We start from the raw sequence: 22303 nt of genomic DNA on the forward strand, positions 1-22303 counted from the left end.
CTGATTCCAGAAGGTTTAATGTTTACATGGCAAGAACAGAGATATAGAATTGACTCAATTGAGAAAGCTGAATCATTTTACACAGAATTTTTTAGAGGGAAAGAGGAAGAGGCAGAAAAAGAAATTTCACTAATTGAATTCCAAGAGGACTGCCAAATGACGACTGAAAAAGAAGAAGGTGCAGTAGTAGGTGGAAAGGAGGAAACCAAAGAACAATGTGAACCAAGATCTACGAGAGCTGTTAAACCTAACTACAAAATATAACCATGGAAGAGAAAAAAATGATTACAATTAATATAAATGGACTTAACTCAGCTGTTAAAAGAAGGAAAACCTTCCATAAATTAGAGAAATTATAATTTGATATAATCTGCCTACAAGAAGTACATATTAAAAAGCAATATGAACAATTGTTGATACAGCCAAAATTAGGGAAAATATTTACTTCCTTGACACAATGCAAGAAAAGAGGAGTGGTTTTATACATTAAAGATATTATCCCAGCGAAATTGATTTATACTGACAACGACGGAAGAATACTAATGGTGGAAATAATGGACAATAATATAAAAACACTCCTGATTGCAATCTATGCCCCGAATGACAATCAAGAAGAATTTTATAAAAAATTACATATGAAAATAATTGAACTGGACTATGCTAATATAGTTATGATGGGAGATTTTAATGGAATTGTAGACAATAAACTGGACTATACAGCACAGAAAACAATAAAGCAAAACAGAAACACCCTCCCTAAATCTTTTTTTAAAATGGTAGATGAAATAAACTTAAAAGATACATGGAGAGAAAGAAATGCTAAAACCAAACAATACACCTTCTGCTCAAATAGACATTTATCATGGTCCAGAATAGATATGATATGGATGTCAACAGAATTGTTAACTAATATTCAGAACTGTAGTGACTGGGAAATTAAGAAATACAGTAAATAAAACACAGTCAAATTATATTCTGTTTGTATGGATGAGCAGATTAATAGCAAAGGGCAAATCATTTAAAATAAATGAGATAGAGACATTCACATAAAAACAAAATAGTCTTATTTTGGCATTTGTCCCAGGGTCATGTGATTGCCATTTGTGACCATCCCAGTTGGCTTCTGACAAGCAAAGTCAGTGGAGAAGCTGAATTCGCTTAATGACCACGATTCACTTAACAACCAGTAACTTCAATTTGTATCAATTTGTAAGTAGAGGCAAAATGCTAATTTAATGGCTTCATTTTTACAGACAGAATTAGCCTTGTTCACAATCTATACAACTATCTACCACAGTGTAACTACTGGACAATAAAATGACAAAAGGTATTTTGTTTGAAAAAAACACTGTGGAAGGGGCAATTTCTGCAAATCAAACTAAAGGAGATGCTCATTCCCAATTAAAGGGAATCAATCCGACCTTAGCAAAGCAATCCAAAACCACTCAACCTTTTCTTCTTCCCATACTTGGATCTGTTAACTCCCGTGTTACTTCTATCTATTTTTACTAAATCTGCTGGATCTTGCTGAAAAGAAATGGGATAGAAAGGGCTAAAGGCCATCTTATCCTGTCAAGAAGAAAATATCATTGGCAGCAGGAATATCTATCTGAAGGAAACCCAATATTATTCCTATAGCTTCATTGCTATTGGCTGTGTGTTATTATTCAGCTTCAACACTAGGAGGCTATAGAGATACCACATTCTATCATCAGATAACCTATGATAGAAATGGACAATTAGTTTTCTTTTTCCTCATGTGTAAAAGGCATTGTCATATCACATGTAAACAAAGTACATCTGCATTTGTCTAAGATCCTTAAACTATTACTGATTATGTTTGGTTAGATTTCTGTTTCTGTGTATGAACAAACACTGAATGTTTTTGTTCCCTTACATAATAACGAGAAACCTAGGTTGAAATATATGAATAAAAAATGATGAAAGATGCACAAATGGCCTATTTTTAATGACTGCTCCAGTAACCTCTTTTAAAATAATAGTAGTAAAAAAACAATCCCAAGTACATGAAGAGACTTACCACTTCTTTCTTGCAGCTAGATAGGGCAGTCAAAATAGTTAATTGATCAAATCCCAAGGAATGGCAGAGTTTTGCAAGTCTGCAACCCATGAACTGTAATATAATTATTGATGAAGTGCACACGATGAAAACTGAATAGCTCAATAAATTCATGGGCCTTTAATATTAATCACAGCAGTCTGACGTATATAATTTCAAGATTAAAGCCAGATCCATGCTCTTTCTTGATGAAGAGGCTGTTATATATTCCTAAAAGGCTTTTCAAAGAAGTAAGCATTTACATTTGGACAGTTTTATAGCCATGATTTAATTAAAAGAGTATGTTTAAGCAACAATGGCCCTTCTTCAATCTTTCCCTCAAGTTAAGGTAATGAAAAGACTATGACATCAGTTACCATGACAACAGAAGTGTCACTAATGCTACACTATGACCTCATTAACTTTTTCAGTAGAAGATTCAACACTTGTTCTTTTAAAGATATGGTAACATGAGAAATAACTTTTTAAACAAGTGTTTCCAGCAACAATTTGTCTTTAAAAAGTGGTAATTTTTCCTGAATTTTTTTTTCTTCTTGACACTTAAATGGTCATCTGTTGACTTGTGTAATAATGATGTCCTGGGCAAAATTATGTTAAAATATTTGGGCAAACTAAACAGATTTACAATGTACAATATCATGATACTGGCATGGTGAATTAAATTAAAAAGCTACAACTAGCTTTCAAAACTGAATTGTGACTTATAAAGATGCAACACATTAATTCAAGGTTAAAGGAAATCAATGTCCTACATGAAAAAAGCACTAATGGTTTTAGCTGCCTCATTTTCACAAATCCAAGAGAAGTTAAAAAAAAAAATAGGATACTATGCAACATTAAGTCAGAAGGAGTCTTAATAACACTTTTCCAACTAACGAGTTATTAAAAGGCATAAGCTTTCTTGAGTTATAGTTTACTTCATTAGAGGTGTAGAATGACTGATGCAGTTTTTAAACTGGTATTTACAGAAATGTAGTGCTTGCTCATGCTCAGTCATATACTAAGAAATAACGAGTTTCTACCACTTCAGAAACACCTAGGCTTGCTGTTCTTTGAAGAAGAGCAAGGGAAAATATTTGAGATTTAACATGACAAATATAAAAGTAATGTCCCATTTAATACAACAATACAAAACACTCTGCTATTTCCTTCATCTAGATGGATTTCAACTACCCAGTTTAGTCTTAAGCTCTGAAGAATCACCAGATATTAACCAAGTCTAACTCAGCTCAGCTTTTCAACGTCACCCAAGGTTAACAAAGGGTAACCCACTAGCTGGGCAGGATATATACGTATGGTGGAAAACTGATTTACCTGAAATGCATAGTGCATCCTATCCCAAATTTGAGCTTTTGGCTTCAAAAGGAGTTACAGTATTTTGACAGAAGTCTGCACAGTGTGTGATAACAAGAGCAAAGTGCCTGTCTTCAAAGTGCCAAAGTAGCTTTTTCTTCCAGAAGGCATACAAAGCTGTTCCAAAAGTGTGTCCAGTTGTCCATGCATGGGACCACCAATGAAAAAAAGCAGCAATGCATACACCCACATCTCCATATAACCAAGGATAGTCTTTGAAATACAGGCAAGCTTTCTGGGAGACACAGTTGCTTTAAGGCTTCAGATAAAGGTACTTCAATTGTACTACCATGCAACTACACAGTATTTCATTTACAATTACAACTAAAAAATCATTTAATTATAATTCTCAATATTGTGATTAATCATTTGATAACACCCATGACAAAATCTCCAAGCTTGTATTGTTTTAAACATACATACATTATGAATTAGACTACTTGCAATCACACTGAAATATTCCATGCTCTTTGAAACATAGAGGGCAGCTATTTTCTTTAGAGACTTCAATTGGGCATAGGACAATACATTCTCCAGGTATATTACATTATAACTCTCTGGAAGTACGGCAATTGCCCTTTTCTTTCTAACTCATAGGAAGCAATCAATAACCCCAATGTTATTTAACCATGCTATCAGGGTGGATGAAAACAAATTACTATCAAATCCAGACAAGACAGAGGTGAGGCTGATAGAGAAAATCTGATCTGATTTGACTTTTGCTTTTTATAAAGAAAAGGCTGGACTCCTGGGAGTGAGATGAAGTTGTTTGGAAAGGGTTATAACATTCAAGGTATATTTCTACAATTTGAGAGTGCTCCTTGTTCCCCATCAATCACTGGATTTTGCAATCAGTAGTTGCAACAAGTAGTCTGCTTGTACAATTATGGCTGAACTGCCAACTACAATCTTTCTTGAATGAGTGAAACATTGTCTTAGTTGTACATACCTCGGTTGACTATTGTAATGTGCTCTATGTTGCATAAACATGTCCACAAATTGCTAATGGGGCAAAATACAGAAATTGTATGATTTCTTTTCGCAGCTGCATATCAGGAACAAAGTTTTTTTTATTTGTTCATTTTTAAAATTTATATCCCACTTTTATTTTGTATAACTCAAATTAATGTCCATAATGCAACTAAAATGTTTTCTATTGTTCTAAATGACTTGGAGCCTGAGTATCTGCAGAACTGCATCTCTCACTAGGGATTTGCCCAGCTGCCCAGATCAGAAGCCCTTCTGCAAATGCCCTTACTGTCACAGTCTTAAATTTAAATAGTTAAGCAAAACTTAAGTTTAGTCCACACTGGAATTCCAAACTTGACAAGCATGTCTATATACAGTATATCAAATGAAGTGGGATTGGAAGTCAATATCCAGATACCCCTGGAAATGTAATCTGAGTTATTGTACTGTTCATTTAGGGTTCTCATTTAATTTGGAGTTTTTCTCTTGCATCTAGATTTCAATAAATAAAGCATGTATACATTTGACATGAAACCTTACCTCAGATTGAAAGTGCTGGATCACAAGAGCTAATGCTTCTAATTTCCTATTGCTGTTTGCCAAACATTTCTTCAGCTGCTGGATAATTCCACTTTGGTTTTCACATTTTCTTTTGTATTGCGTCAACTCTTGTGTTTTTGTTTCTGCTTGTACTTCCTTAGAAGTCCTGGTCTGTAGAGATGAATTCTTAGGGCTCTTCTGCTTACCCTGGCCAACTGGAGAGGGGGAGAAAAGTTACATCAGGAATATAGTCCAATTTAGCAAGACAAGTGAAAACCACTCACAGCATGTTGCATCATTCTTTTGATAGGTACAAGGAAAATAACTCATAAATTCAATTCTCTAAAGATTCGTTATCTGTGTTTACAAGTGTCTCATATATTTCATTCCTATCTTCTACAATTAATATTCAACACTATCACTACCTTGATGACTGAAATCATGTTTTCCCACATTTCTATTTTAAGATATTTACAATAAGTGTTGGAAAGCCCTTTCGACACACACTAATGCAACTTAGTGCTGCAATCTCAAATATGACAAATTGTAGATGCACTTTGTTCTCTAGACAATACTGCAGGCATACTTAGCAATTTGCACAGTAAGCATTTTCATGGATGCTTTTATGTTCTTAATGACTTTTATAATTACTGCCTTAATGTTGACATTAAATGTACCTATTCTCCTTTAAAAAAAAACAGTATCTGTTTTATAGTGGAAAAAATGTTTCCGAATAAGCCAGTCATCTTTTTATCTAGAGTTTATTGTTTTACCTACATTTATATTCATCACACTCCTTTTCTTTTGAGAGTTCAAGGCAACTTACATGTAGGTTCCCCCTCCCTGTCCAAATGTAAGTTACTCTATGCAGCAAACGGGACTAAGAAATAATCCAGTTAGTTTTATGGTTGAGATTTGTATCTGGGTCTCTTCACCTTATGTCCAATGTTTTAAACATTGCAATAATTTCATAATTTTATAGAGAAAAATACAATTCCTGACATCAATGTTATATAAAGCCCATGCAACACTATTGTTTATATACAGTACAACATAGAGTGTGGGAGTGAGGACACTATTAAGTCCCTTCCTACTATTTCAATAGTGTATTGTGATTTAATGAACCTGTTCTCTGACAGTTATAAAGTATTCATTATTCACATCAAAGATGCAGGATTTTTTTGGTAATTTAAAATTTCAAAATAAGGATATTCCTTGAACTTTACCGTTATCTATCTTACTGAACATTAACTTCCAAATTATTTCCCAAGAAACATTCTTACGAGAAATAATAGATTTCATCTTGTGTTTTTGGTATGAATCTTACACAAGGTTGTGTCTAGACGGTGGGGGGGAGCTTTATTGTGCTGTATATCATTATTAGACGAGTTAAAGATTGGGATTGCTTTTGCAGAATTCTTTGAATTGTTACATTCTTATCAACTTCTATTATCAATTTGTTCCATAAAAAGTTTGATGCCCAACTATTGTCTGGGTACAGTTGATATACATTTTCAATTTTGTACTGTATTTAAAAAAGAAATCAATCTGATTTCTGAAATCCTAGTTTATAACACCCAGTGCAGCACTGAGAGTAGATGCAAGGCTTCCCAGGATGAAGACTAGGTCTTGGCAGTGAATTCGGATTTTATGATTAATGATCATCCTGGCTTCATTCCCCTAATTATGGGGAATGCATTAAATCTAGATATAGGATGCTAAATAAAATGTTCCTAGTCAGTCTGTCTCCTGAGTTTCTGAGCTTGGATAAGTCCTACAAATTAATTAGAAAATGGATTGGAAATATAAGGGTACAGTATAAAATGAGCCATATTACATGTAGTCTTTGACTTACAATTGAGCCCAAAATTTCTGTTGCTAAGTGAAAAAATTGTTAAGTGAATTTTGCACCTGTAAAGAATTTATATTCCGTTAGTTCCATTACAGACATCCTTTTATAAGGGGTCATTTTAACACTAATTTTAACACTTTCCCTCCCTTTAATAGCTTTTCCAGAACTTTCCAGCAATGTCCACATATATGTAGGATGACTGACTCTGTGGAGCATATTTTTCACTTTGTGTTTTTTTTAATCTGAATGGAGATGACCGCTACTTCACCCATTATTCAGGAATTTCCTTAGTCATGGTGATCAATTTTATGTAAGTTATATTATGGTTGACAGAAGCTCCAAATTCCGCTATTCCACAGCAAAATGTTGCTATATTAAAAAAATGATAACCTGTGACAAGGGATAGAATGACCACCTGTAGAAATTTTGTTTGTATGTGAACACTGCTTTAAAATATTTAAGGCCCGTTTATTATAGTTAACCTCTGGTCAAGACCATAGTACAGTTTAAAGCAGAAATGAACATGCTTGCAGAAGTGCTATAGCAATCCAAGAATATCAATAAATACAGAAAATAAATTTCAAAGTTGTATTTCAAAGCAAGCTGACTTTCAAGTTATTACATGTATCTAAAGCATGTTAAATTAGAAGTGTCAAAGAATTATTGCAAAATGCAAAATTTCATAAAGTTCAAGCTTAAATTGCATTAGCCTAGTTAATATCCAATAAGCCCATCCCTAAAATAAATATCTGTCTTTTGTAAGAAGCTAATCTTGGGCATCATTGTCATACCTTAAAACCTGAGCTACCACTGTAGCACATTTCTATTTTACAGATTAACAGTTGGAAGAGATCTTGTAGGTCATCTAGTCCAAACCCCTCACCCAAGCAGGAGACCCTACATGATTTCTGACAGATGACAGTCCAGTCTCTTCTTGAAAGCTACAAGTGATGAAGCTCTGACAACTTCTGAATGAACCTGAATTTTGTCAAGATTCCCTATTTCAGCTGTCAAATTCCCAGCCCACGAGCCAGATGCATCACACGCTGGCCATGCCCACACCCGGTTTAGCGAAGGGAACAAAGTCTCAATACGTCATGTGATGTCACCATGAGAAAGTGAACCCTTGCTCTATTTAGACAAACTGCACAAGCCGATTTTGAGACATTTATATGTACATACATGTAAAGATTATGTGATGACCCGTAGTCTCTCAAAATAACCCAAAACCCAAAACATATATTAAAGTCCGGTAAGGCCTTCAACTTAACTTCACTGTTTTATTAGGCACAGTTTAAAGTCACAAAAGTAAATAATGAGGCTAACAGAAAACCAAAACAAACCGCATTGATGAGAGTTCTGAAGCAAGCCGAGATAACTAATCATAAACTCCAGGCAAATAACAAAGAAAAGTCCAACAAAGATAAACCTCTTTCAAGGTAAACCCTAACTGACTCCAGCAATTCTAACTACATAGCTGAAAAACTTATATACATAGCTCCCACCTGCAAGCCACGAGGAGGATCATGGTAATCTCCTCTTGAGTAGACCTCACTTTTCCCTGATCCTCTCCTCCCTGCGTGACCTAGGATGGATAGGGGATGGGCCTGGATCCTCCTGACTGCTCAGCCGGCCTCTGCCCTTCCCCAGCCTCCTCCACCACCTCTGGAGCCACACTCCCACTCCCTGTTGGCTGTTCCTCCTCTTCCTCAGAGTCAGACTCCACCAGGGGCATGACAGATTATTTTTCATGTTCACTCTGAGCTATTTTATGATGAATAAAAAGATAAATAATGAAACATTTACCTAAAAACTTAACCCAGAATGTTTGCCACACATGATCTTATGATAAATAGATTTCAGAAAAAAAGAATTACAGTCTTTTAAAACTACAAACTTGATCTAAACTAACTTTGGATAAGGACAATTCAACTATCAATATACCACACTCTGAAATATTTATTTTAATGAATTAAATAACATTTATACCTGACCCTTTTTGATCCACTCTATGAATTTATTTTATTCATGCATTTATTACAGTAATTTGCAACAATGTACAAATTATCAGATTTGAATTTGTTGAAGTCATACTTAAATATTAATAAAAAGTATGATGGAAAACATAACATGTTTTTATAATAAATAAAAATATAATAGAGCCAGTTTAGTCTAGAAGACTGTGAGTCAAGTCCTGCCTTGAAAGCCATAGGGTGACTTGAGGTCAGTTACTCTCTCTCAGCTCAACCCACCTCAAAGGTTATTGTTGTGGGGAAAATAGAAGAAGGAAGGTGGATATGTTTTCTGTCTTGAGTGATTTGTAAAAATGATAAATGTGGGATATAGATAAATATATATTCCATATAATTAACAGAAGAAAAATATTTGGGGGGGTTGGTACACATGGTCACAAATTTTAATAAAAACTCCAATGAATTATTAAATTGTGATTTGTAATTTTTCAATGTCATTCAAAACTGCTTTAATTAGAAACTTAGTGGTTATCTTTAATTTGATAGTTGCATCAATTTCCTTACTTTCATCAGAACAATCACACAGTGTATTATCAAAGGGCACAGGAAGCATATAAATAAATGAAACACTGGGAAATATAAAGATGAATTAGTCTGTAACAGAATGTTGTTCAGGTTGATTGTGGCTAGAATTATTACATTCCTATTGGTTTCATCATTATCTTGTCAGCACTCCTTCCATAGAGTAAACTGCTTCTTCCTAATAGATGCCAACACTTGATTCCAAATATTACCAAATGTTTGTGATTAATTCCACTGCCTCAACTCAGACCATATGATGAAGAGGTTTATTCAACACAGTAGAGCTAAGGTACTACATAGAATCAGTGGGTATTCACCTATTTTACTAGAAATGCTAGTTTTGATGAAACTATCCATAGAAATGGGTCATAAATTATTCAATTTGAGATATCAAATATTCTTGTTGCATTACCCACCCATCAGAACTAACAGGGATTGCAGAGAAAATTATTTGAGAATTTGATGTTCACAAAATTAAAACACAATATTCAGTTATTAAGAACCTCAACCTCTAAAGTATGCTAATTATCCAAGCCCAGAGAAACAACCCAGAACTGTGTAGCTAGATAAAATACTCTTGTATTCTGATACAAAGTTCCAATTCAGTTGTCACTAAAAGTGCAAACGATTGTGGAGAAGCTGGGGAAAATAATGATGATAAGATATAAACAATAAAAAATCAGAAGAAAACATGGTAGTCTATCCTACAAATGGAAATTCAGCAGGTAGCAAGAAACCTAATCAATAAATTTTTGAGACTATTCAAAGGGATTCCCCTCTTATTTATGAAGGGTTGGGAAGTCCTTGCAGATTCTCTATTTATTCCAAAATAAGCATTAAAGGTACCTTACTGAAGTCTGTGTAATTCTTGCTTTCTTAGCTTTCCAGCTATATGGTATTTGACAACAAAATACAACTAGATTATGTATAGATAGCTATCCAAACTTTTTTGTAAATTATAAGAATGGTTTTATTTCACGAGAATGTTTAATTAGTTATCCCTCAGTGTTTCTCAACCTTGATAACTTTAAGGTACAGTATGTGGTGTTCAACTCCCAAAATGGCTTACTGTTCTTGCCAACTTTGCCTCATGCGCTTTGCATCTTAGTACTTTGCATAATACCGTGTTTCTCATATAATAAGGCCGGGTCTTATTTTTTTTGAGCCCGAAAAAATGACTAGGCCGTCTTTTCGGGGTGACTTAATTCCCCCCTTGCATCTTCGGACGGGCTGTGATGGCTTGGATGTTGACCTCAGCGTTGGTGGGGCACTTCGTATCAGGGTCAACGCAGGCAGCACCATATCCGGTGTGCAACAAAAGTACTTCCTAATGGCAAGCCCCCATCCCCCCATTTCACATGTTTTAATATAGGCCTTAATTTGGGGGAGGGGCTTAATTTCATTTCATGCCTATAAAACATGCTGGGACTTCCTATTGGGGAGGCCGTATTGTTGGAGAAACAGGGTATAAAGATTTGGGGCATCCAAATCTGGAGAAATCTGTTATGTACTAGAATTCCTGAATCAAGACTGCCATCATAAAGCCAATATCAAAAATAAATTTTATGATGTGAGTTTGATTGCTCATAAGTATGGGAAGATTTACTCAAGTTCTTCAATTTGTTACCAGTTTACAGAAGTTGATAATATTTCAAGTAGAGAGCCAATCTATACAGGAATAGGCATTGCAAACATAGTTATACATGATTTAGGCATAGATAGTGCATCTATTCTTCATGTTTTCAGGCACACTTCTATTTGGCACTGTAATTGAATTAAGAATTTATTATGAGCTCTGTAATATCTACAACTCAGTCAATCTTAATCTACAGGTTGAAGAATTCATTTTACATATGGCAGCACTACCTACACAAAATTTCCTAATCATATGTCTTCTCAATGTCCATGTTGGCCTGCTGGCTATACTATGGGAGCTAAAGTCCAACAGTAAATGGAAGGCAAAAGCTGAGATTTTTCCATTTAAAAATGAAACATATAAGTACTTCAAGTAGCCAAAACAGCAGTTAAATTACAGGGTTGCCAAAATGAAGTTTCCTCCTAAGCACCCAAGAGAAAATTATTTTTTTAATTTAAGTCTTTGGTAATATCAGAATTACAGTGGTTACCTTACCAAAAGCCAAATTTTCTTCATTTTCCTCATTCCAACTGCTAGCACACCTGCTAATATTTTCAGGCTTCTTGCCCAATAACTGGAATATCTGGTCTTGATCATCTCCACCAACAGAAATAAAATTGGCAGGAATGTTCTGGCTCTTTATTGTTGTTTGAAACATTTTAATATTAGTCAGATTCTGGCTCATATCCTTCATCAATGTGACCAAGTCAGCTTGCATATTTAATCGTATTTCCATTTCCATCCATGCTTTCTTAATCTCTTCAAGTGCACATTTCATTTCCAACTGACCAGATCTGATTTCTTCTTTAATTGACTGCTGTATTTCCTGTAAATCGAAAGTTGTCACCATTCCTCTTCTAGACTCTATCATGGTGTTAAATTCCTTTTGTTCAGCTTTATATAATTCCTGATTTGTTTGAGTTCCTCTAAAGGTCACAGCTAAGTCATCCATCACTATGAAAGCATATTTTAGATGCTGTCTTCCAAATCTTGTACGTAGAATATAGTATTATTCTTGAAGAAGGAATAATTACTTATTGAAACATTGTTATTCAGACACATACCTATGGAACTTTTCCAATATACGAATATAGAGACACTGGGTGGAAGAAGCAATCTTCTCAGTTCCTGAAGTTCAACTTAACTGCAAGTCTTGGCAAGAAAATACCACTGTAATAAATGGATGCCTAAAATAGCCACACCCAAGCCAATCAAATCCTTTATTTCAGATCTGAAGGATGTCCCTCAAAAATTAATGTCAGTCATAATGCTACTGTATGCAAGGATAATATATGTGGGTGTTGTCTTACATAGTACATGTCAGCTCTCCTAGGTAAACCAGATAGGAAACAGAACTGATTCTATTTTATTGTAAGGTTTCATTAATAAATTCTTGCAAGTCTGAAAATATAAAACTCCTCACCTCAACTTTTAATTATTTGATTCATTAGGGCGGCTCCTTTCTAAGTTACTTTCTCAGACCATGATTCCACTGAAGACTACTGCCTCTCTTGTATGATAATTTCCTAGACAACATCTCTATCTGCATTCTCCAAGGCCATTTTCACATTGCATTACAGAAAGGCACATTCTTTTAGCAATACAAGAGAACTGGACATTCCATAAAGAAAATCCTTTCCACATTTTGAAAAACTATCTGCAAATGTTTTATATGACTCCTTAATTTTATCCTTCATTTGAATAGATATTTAACTGTATCTTTACATCAGCTACATTATTTCATTGTTTTTGTTTTACAAGTTGTTCTCAATTTATGATCACCATTGAGCTCAACTTTCAACCCTTCTGTTGCTCAGTGGGACATTCGTTAAGCGAGTTTTGTCCACTTTATGACCTTTCTTGCCACAATTGTTAAGTGAATCATTGCAGTTGCTAAGTTGGTAACACAGTTATTAAGCAAACCTAGTTTTCCCATGGACTTTGACTGTCAGAAGGTTAAAAAGGGTGATCATGTGACCCTAGGACACTGCAACTATCATAAATATGCGTTGCCAAGCACCTGAATTTTGATCACATGACCATAAGGTGCTGCAATGGTAGTAAGTGTGAAAAACTGTCATAAACCACATTTTTTTCAATGCTGTTGTAACTTTCAATGTTCACGAAATGAACTCTTATAAATTGAGGACTATCTGTATAATCAGTGCTGGCATTTCACTTAATTTCATCTCAACCTCAGACTAACAGGCAAAAATGAGCAAAGTAAACCTGTACAGCTGTATCAGAAACTACATACTACTAAAACTCTCTTGTCTGTTTGTAATCCTCAGTTTGATGATAATGGTGCAAAAGAGAGAAGAAAGTTTTGATCAATGAACCTCAAATGGGCTAATTTTTTTAAAAAAAAATCTGGGACCCATTACTGCACAGGATTGAAATTTGGCAAAGTTGTGGCTGCTTCAGGATTGCCTTCCTGCTGTGATTACATGAAAATAATTCCCAATGATAACTGCCAGCTTTACAGAAGGAAAGTAAAGCTGGCAGGAATTAGGAAGTTGCTCCTGCTCTCACTGTTTTTTTGCCTATTTGCAGTCATTCGATTTCTCTGTTCGGGTAAGGAAATGTCTCCGAAACAATAGCCCAATGGGTCATGGGTTGTCTACTATAATATTAAACACATTTACAACTTTGTGTTAGGATTTGCAAGAAGATTAGGTTGTTTCTTTATGAACTAGCTTGGAAAGGAATAAATGATACATTACACGCAGTCTGTAAAATTGCTTCATGGTCTACAGGAGTATTTATTCAGGAAAGGAAAGAGCTGGCACAAAGTTCTGGATATACTTTAGGGAGCCTAAATGAGCTTATGATAATAAAAAATACTCATTTCAAACATGTCAGGTATCAGAAACATATTGGAAGCATGATTATAACAGCCTCTCTATAATGCAATATTTTTAAATCTCCAAATAAAAAATGTTATAAATAAGCATCATTATGCAATGTTTTTCACTCACCATCTACCATTCCACAATAATAATAATTATAAAAAGCTATCAACCTCCATCTTCTGATAATTTCTCAAATACCAGTCTGCTCACTTATTTTCCATGTACAGCATAATCCTAAAATATTATTTATCTCAGCTGATTCAGGAAGAATTTGTTCATAACAAACAGGATGTAGCCAAGGTGTGCACAATAATTACCATTAAGTTTAAAATATGTGTGGGAATTTTACATAAAGGCCGTTGCTAAGGCATGTTAAACAAAGACAAGGTTTTTCTTAAATTATTTCATTTAAAATGTTCAAACAGCATCTTACTTATCTTTTACAAGTAAAAATAACTTTAAAAATGAGCCTTATAATTACAATTAGAAATTAATTTTCTTTTTATACTGTTCTATATTTTATAAACACTAAAATACAAGGCTTAGGAAGATTTAACACTCATTTAATTAAGAATGCATTTAGATAGCTTTGGGTCTTGGATTAAATATCAGATGGTTCAATAAGTGGAACTAATGAACTGAGAAACCTGATTTTAAATTTCAAACAATCACAACAAAAAATAAACACATCTGCTACAGTTAGCCTTATAAAATATAGATACAACATCGAATAAACTGTTTTAAAAGATAATTAGAATATAATGCATGAAATACAATGGAAGCATTTGAACTGTGAAGTAGATCAATATAAAACAAAGGAAGGAATCATATAAAAGCAGTATTATATATTGCATGAAATTGCTCCAGAATTGATTGCACCATGCATGCTTCATGGGGGATCCTACCCTTTTATCACCCTCACTGTATTATTTTAGGGCAGAGTTCCCCAACCTTTCCGGCTTTGCAGGTTGGTGGTGGTGGTGGGGAGGGGATGGTTCTGCACAAGATGGCAAGCATGTGTGCCCAGCTCCATTTGCATGAGGGGCATGTACATAAGCCTGCCACTCATGCAAATGGAGCACGCAAGCATACGCTTGTCCACTGCTCGCACAAGTGGGAATGTGCATGTGCGTATGTTCACCTGCCATTTACATGGCTCAGTTGCAATCATCCCACGGCCCAGAGGCTGGCGAACCCTTGTTTTAGGGTAACTGAGGCAGACATACTGGCACCCCTTGTTAACACCAGAGAACTGAAAGTACACAGTAAATGCAAAAGTTGCTAGCATTCAGTTAAATAGCAACATGGTAATTCCTATCTCGTAAATCATACTTTGCTTTGAGAAGAGCTAAAATAAATTAAAATATACGTGGTATATCAGAAGTCAAGCCCCACAGGCCAATCACAATATGTAAAATGGCAAGCAGTTTGGACATTTAATGCAATTTATATAATGAACTGTCTATAGGGCCTGATGTTTGCTACACCTTGTATCAATTTTCACGGTAAACTGTTATACAGCACAATATCACTGGCAACACAATGTCTTCAGGACCTTTTGAATGAGGAGGAGGAGGGCCAAACGTATTTCCCCAGGGACAGTATTTCACAAGGATGGAGCAACATGAAAAAGGCCCTTCTTCTTGGTCTCACTAAATCGGACTTCCGTAAGAGAGGGAACTTATATATAGGGTTACTGGGGAGACTATAACAGCATTTTTCCTTTCCTGTGTTGTTTTATAATGATTTGTTGTTGTTTTTTAAATAACACCCAACACAGAGAATTATGGCCAGAATTCTGCTTAAGTATTCTTTCAAATGGAGAATTTTTACAGAATGCAATCAACTAAATGAAGTGCTTTGCAATTCCTTCTGATTAATTATAAATCCTCTAAGTACTATGTATCTAGTAGTACTTAGTACTACTAAGTACTATGTATGCAAAAGCAACTGGAATTAAGAATTCAGCAAATAAAAAAACTAGTTTCCCTGTGACTTTTAAAAAATCTCTACATATGTATTTACAGAAATATCTGACTTATAATTTACTGTTCCTCAAAAAATGAACTCAAATCAGATAGCCTAATCCATGCCTATTTTAAAACCAAGCTATTTTTATAAAGTTCAATATTTAGCGATTATAGATAGTCCTCAACTTACAACAGGTCATTTAGTGACTGATGTTATAACAGCTGAAAAATGTGACCTATAACCATTTTTCACACAAATGTTGCAGCAGCCTATGGTCACATGATCACAATTCAGATGCTTGGAATGGGTTCATATTTATGACGGTTGCAGGGTCCTGAGGTCACGTGATCCCCCTTTTTAACTTTCTGACAAGCAAAGTCAATGGGGAAGCCAGAATCACTTAACAACCATGTTACTAACTTAACAATTAAAGTGATTCATTTAACAATTGTGGCAAGAAAAGTCATAAAATGGGGCAAAATTCACTTAAAAACTGTCTTGCTTAGTAACAGAAATTTTGGACTCAATTGTGGCCCTAAGTAAGAACAACCTGTACCTAAAATGTATCTATCTCCCTGATCACTTGACCTACATATGTCCAGATAGGCATACAGAGAGATTTAAAAGACAGACGTTTCCTTTTCTTCAAAAATGAGAAATGCAACAGATTAAAGGCATTTATTTTCTTTGGAAATATTTTTATTGATATAAAAATCAACTAGTAAGAATTATAAATTGATTGAGGTGATTCTAGTTGGGTATACCTGTTAGAAGGATGTTCTTTCTGCAGCCCTCCAGTGGCTGTTTTTGTTCTATGCAGAAGAACTGGGCTAATTTTGTTTGCATGTAAGTGAGCAACAACTAAAATTTCCATGACTCAACTATTGTATTACATTTTTTTTATTTTTTAAAAAAGGAGAAAGGGGTGGGGGTTAAACAGGCCCACCTCCCCCAACCAGCCATCTTGCAGATGAGTTAGAACTGTAATTTCTCAAGACTTTAAAAATGTCTGGAATTCTGTAAGAAACAATCCCAACATACTTGGAGATTACTAGATTGGAAAATGATAAATATAATTAATACTCAGAAAAAATTTAAAGTGCTTGCTCATGTTTCTGCTTCAATATATTTTAAACAAATGTCAATCAGAAAAATACATTTGGGTTTTCTTTTCTCTTTTCTTTTTCAAATTTTTTATTTGTTTTATTTATATAACATGTAAAAATTCAATTTCAATCAAACAGTATGTTGTCTGGGTACAATTATTTTTAGGAAATCAAAATTAAAATGTTTACAATAATATTCATTACATTCTATAATGATAATGATAATGATGATGATGATGATGATAATAATAATAATAATAATAATAATAATAATAATAATAATAATAATAATAATAATAATAAACTTGTCTACTTTAATCTCTTTTATAACATTAGTCCTTTTTGTATCCCCATATTTCTAACTTCTGTTTTTATTATCTAACTATTAGTAAAATAAGTCCAATGTCAAGAAATATTCAGTTCCTTCCTTTTCTTTAATTAATCTGCCCATTTCTGCGCATTCTAATATTTTTTAAATTACGCTCCTCATCTGTTGGGATCTCTTCGCTTTCTATGTTGTGCAAATACAATCCTGGCTGCAATTAGTTCATCTAAAATCAAATATATATTCCTTTTGTCATATTTTTCTGGCAGGATGCCCAATAAAAATATTTCTGGTTTCAAATCTATATGCTGCTTTAACATTTTTTTCCAACCAAGTATGTATTTCCGTCCACTTTTTGCTTTTGGGCATGTCCACCACATATGATAATATGAACCAGGTGTCTGATTACACTTCCAACATTTAGCAGGCCTATCTTTAAACATTTTAGCTAGTCTTGTTGGTGAAAAATGCCATTTATTTAATATTTTATGGAAATTTTCTTTATATGCAGCTGACATAGTTAATTTAACATTTTTATCCCACAATTTCTGCCGTTGATCCAGTTCTATTGTATATACAAAGTTTTTAGCCCAAGCTATCATTATCTCCTTTACTTGGTCAATTTTCAATTTGATGCTTAATAAATAGCTATATATTTTCTTGATTAATTTTTCATCCATCCCAGTTAATATCTGTTCCAATTCTGTTAATTCTTTATTGAAACCTTACATTTTAGCATCTTTCTCATATTGAGATTGTATCTGCACTTGTGGCCACCATGGTATATCCAACCCTTGACTACTCAGTTCTTGCTTAGTTTTTAATTCCCCCTTTTTATTCAAAATATCTTTATATCTTATACTTTTTTCCCATATTAATAACATTAGGATGTATCAATGCTTCCATTGTGCAAAGCCAGACTGGTATTTTCAAATAATATTGTTCTTTAATTTTTACCCATACTGATAGTAACGCATTTTTAATATAATGTCTTTGAAAATAACTATGTATATTATTTTCCCCATACTATAAGAAAGCATGCCAACGTAATTGAAGGTTTGTGTGTGTGTTTTTTTTTCTAATACCATCTGGAACCTGAAGGCACAATTATCAGCTTACTTCATGTTACATCACACTTTTGACACTTGTATGCCTGCCACATTGTTTGTCCAATACAGTATAATAATAGAAGATAAACTGGTAATACTGACTCACAGAATTATCCCAGAATTTCCAAGGATGCCATCCTTTTATAAGCAAATGAAAGTCCCAAAATCTCTGTTGCTTTGGCAAAAGGAATTCTGGGGTTTGCAAACATTTCTGGAAGATATTTGGGAAGTCAGTTCCCAAACAAGGCTGGTTTATTCTATTTAAACCTGATGAAGAATATTCTAACACAACCTCCTGTAGCTATAGTCAACTACCCTGCTTATTTTAATCATACTGACACTCAGAAAGCAGCAAGGAAACTTCTGTAGTTCTCAAAATGATAGTTTCATTTATTTATTATTTATTTAGAAAATATATATGGCCGCTTACTCACTTTCAGTGATTGTAGGCCACTTAAAATAAAAATAAAAACATAATTCACACAGATTAAAAACAATGCCCCCTCCATCCCCTTTGTGACCACAAGCAGTCAATTAAGTCTATTTAACTGAGACACCAATTTTGGAGCCGCCAACTTTAGCTATAACCTGAGCATTTATTTCCTGGTTTAATATAGATACCACCCACACTTTAGAGAAATACAAAAATAATCATCTGTTTATATGCAGAACAATATAGCACATGACAACTGACTTTCATCAGTAATTTCAGAACATGACATATGTTTTAAAGTAGAGTTACAAAGGCTAGAAAGCTGTTTCCCTAATGATCATATCTAATCAGTATTAATATTTTACCCTTTAATGCATTTCCTCCTCCAAGAAACTAAAATAAGCATTGTTTAAAAGTAGGTAACATGCAATGCAGCTCTATCTCCTACAGTTATGAACTGTAGTGCAGCTGAATAATTATCAGCTATTCACAAAAATATCATTTCTTTGCTTATCTCAACATTATAAAGGTAAAGGTTCCCTCACACATACATGCAAGTTGTTTCCAGCTCTAGGGGATGGTGCTCATCTCCATTACAAAGCTGAAGAGCCAGCGCTGTCTGAAGCCGTCTCAACATTACAAGCCTATCTTAACCATATTTTATTATATTATATTATTAATTTATTACATGATTCTCTCTTTTATTAGTTTTGGTTTTTATATGAGGTTTTTATATTCTTGTAAGCCGCCTTGAGTCACCATGTGCGAATAAGCAGCAATATAAATTTCATCAATTTCATAAATAAATAAATAAATTTAATAAATTTAATAAATAAATAAGTCAGTCAGTCAGTAAGTAAGTAAGTAAGTCTAAATTCGGCTTAGGAAGAAAACCCGGTAGCCACAATGATAATCTTAGAGCCCTCCAGCAACTTACATGGGGTAAGAAGGTGGTACAGATATTAAGCACTAACAACAAATGTCAAAGAAGGAAAATTGGTATTAAATTGAATAGTCCTAAACTGGCTAATTTGTCAAGATGGAAATAAAGCTGCAAATGTTTGAGGCCATTTGTAAGTGCCAGTCTTCTAAACCCAGAATAGCTCTCAACCATAACAGTAAAACATCTCAGGTGACATGCCAAAGGCAAGGCTTTAAAAGGATATTGGACAGGTTTTAGATTGCAACCCTATACTTAATGAAGACATGTACTGAATTAATACTGTTCAATTGATAGAAGTGCATCATGGGATGTGGCTGCAAACCTCTTAATGGTGACGAAGAAGCTACAAGATGGCTATTGCTACACAGCACTTTCCACAGTTACCTCAGGCACAAAGGGGCTTTTATTTTATTTATTTAAAACATTTGTATAACCGTCCATCTAAACTCTGAGCAACTTCCAGTCAAGAATTAAAACAACCTAAAGGCTATTAAAATCATAAATGTTAAAAACAAATTTATTTGTGCAACAGAGGTTGACCTTCCTGACTGAAGTAAAGAAGATTAAAAGATTGATGGGACTTTGTAAATAGGCAGGTGCACCATCTGCAAAGAAGGAACACTTATGTAGCCTGGAGGGATGAGAAGTGGAACCTGAGCTGGTCTTGACTCTCTCAATCTGAATTCGTTTCTGCCTTCCTTTGGGGAAAATTGCAAATGCAATCTCCAACTTGACAGTGTTTTTTAAAAAATACAATACAGGTAGTCCTCAACTTACAACCTTTTATTCTGGAATCGTTCAAAATTACAATGGCACTGAAAAAAAATTACTTAGGACCATTTTTTCACACTTACAACCATTGCAGCATCCCTGTGGTCACCTGATAAACATTCGTATGCTTGGCAACTTCAGATTTATGATAGTAGCAGTGTCCTGAGGTCATGTGATTACCTTTTGTGACCTTCTGACAAGCAAAGTCAATGGGGAAGCCAGATTCACATAACAAACGTTATCAACTTAACAACTACAGTGATTCACTTAACAACTGTAACAAAAAAGGTTATAAAAACTCAGTTAACAATTGTCTCACATAGTAACATAAATTTTGGGCTCAACTGGGGTTGTAAGTTGAAGACTACCTGTATATTGACTAAAATAATACTTTTCTGTTTGCTGTCTGCATAAATTTATTTTGTTTATGCAGAAAGGATAGAAATTAACACAAAGAAAGATGGGTGAGTGGGATGCTGAAATGGGGACCCAATTATTGTCTGTTACTTCAGAAATCACTATGGTTTTAATCCAGCCTTAAATTACTTATATAACATGACAGGACTCCCACGTAGACATGAAGTAGCAATGTCTTCCTACTGTACTTATCTGAACTTCAGAATATGCTTTTCCTCATGACAATAGTCAATGTTCAAGTGTATAGCTACTGAACTATGAAACCGAGATAGCCTTTCTTAAGCCGTTTTTTAATTCTTGCCAAAATATAAGGAATATGATATAGTACAATGCTCGAAGCTGTATTCCTTTTCCTTTAAAATCAAGAAATGTCAGTTGTTTGTTGATTACACTGATTTCCCACTTTTCCTTCAGGTGCTTAAAAATACAAGGACTTCCCTTCACTTTTACCCTCAGAACAATAAATCTGTGAGGGAATTGACCCAAAATCACCTAGTCAATTTCCGGGACTCAGACTGAAGTTCAACTTGATTCCAACAACCTAACTCATATAGTAACTATATTGACTCTTGATATCAAGCTCAGAAGGAGGGTACAAAACATATTCATATTAAATATAGAAGTAAGCAAATCCGTATCCTGGAGCTATGTCAAGTTATTTAAAGGCAAGTTATTTCTAACTGTGTAGGAGGTTTTCACCTTGGATCAGCAACTGTGACCAAATGTTTCCATAAAAATAAACTGCCCTTCTATCACAGGAAAGATACCCACTTGTGGTTATTCAGTTCAACCTTGCAAGTGGCATGTCAGTTTCATCAAACTGTGAATATTTAAAACCAAAACTGTTTTGAATGAAAACTAGCTGTTCTGATCTCAAAGTGTTCTGACTTAGAAAGAGGATTATTTCACAGCCAACTTGCTCCCAGCTAGATGGCCCTACTGAGAGTTTACAACATTTCTGGTAGCACCAGAATAGCGCTGAAATGCATCCAGAAATGGTGAAACAACCAATTTCAAGCTTAATGACATATTTCAGTTTTTGGGCTATCCATCACACAAAGATAATATACTCATATTTTGTCACTTAAAGATTAGCTATGTTCATCCCTAACTAGTTTATAAAATGTAAAGCTAGGGATATTTATTCATCTAAAAATCAGAATAGAAACTCTTCTAGCTCAAAAATCATAAAAATATATCTTAAGTTAATAAAAAATAGATCTCATTAATTATGTTCTAATGAAAACTTCATACAAATACACAGCTTTAAATTAATTCTAGTTACATTTTAGAACTTCTCTAGTTCCATCTTTAGTTAGCCTGGTACCTTAAATAAGCTTGTTTACAAACCACAGACCTACTCTAGATTTAGAACAGCAAACATGAAGTGA

The 22303-nt window shown here is 34.3% G+C and overlaps 1 protein-coding gene across 2 annotated transcripts in view; it reads right to left on the minus strand.

Annotated features, from left to right (window-relative positions):
• Window positions 1-22303, minus strand: part of MTUS1 (microtubule associated scaffold protein 1) — a 105615-nt gene that overhangs the window by 22710 nt on the left and 60602 nt on the right. For both annotated transcript variants that reach the window (XM_026667104.2, XM_026667105.2), the window contains one exon: window positions 4943-5157. In XM_026667104.2, coding sequence (XP_026522889.2) covers window positions 4943-5157 — 215 coding nt within the window. The remainder of the gene's footprint in view (window positions 1-4942; window positions 5158-22303) is intronic.

This window comes from Notechis scutatus, chromosome 4 (assembly GCF_049901735.1).
Source record: "Notechis scutatus isolate UNSWTSFEM ecotype Mainland chromosome 4, rNotScu1.2, whole genome shotgun sequence".
NCBI classification, from domain to species: Eukaryota; Metazoa; Chordata; class Lepidosauria; order Squamata; family Elapidae; genus Notechis; species Notechis scutatus.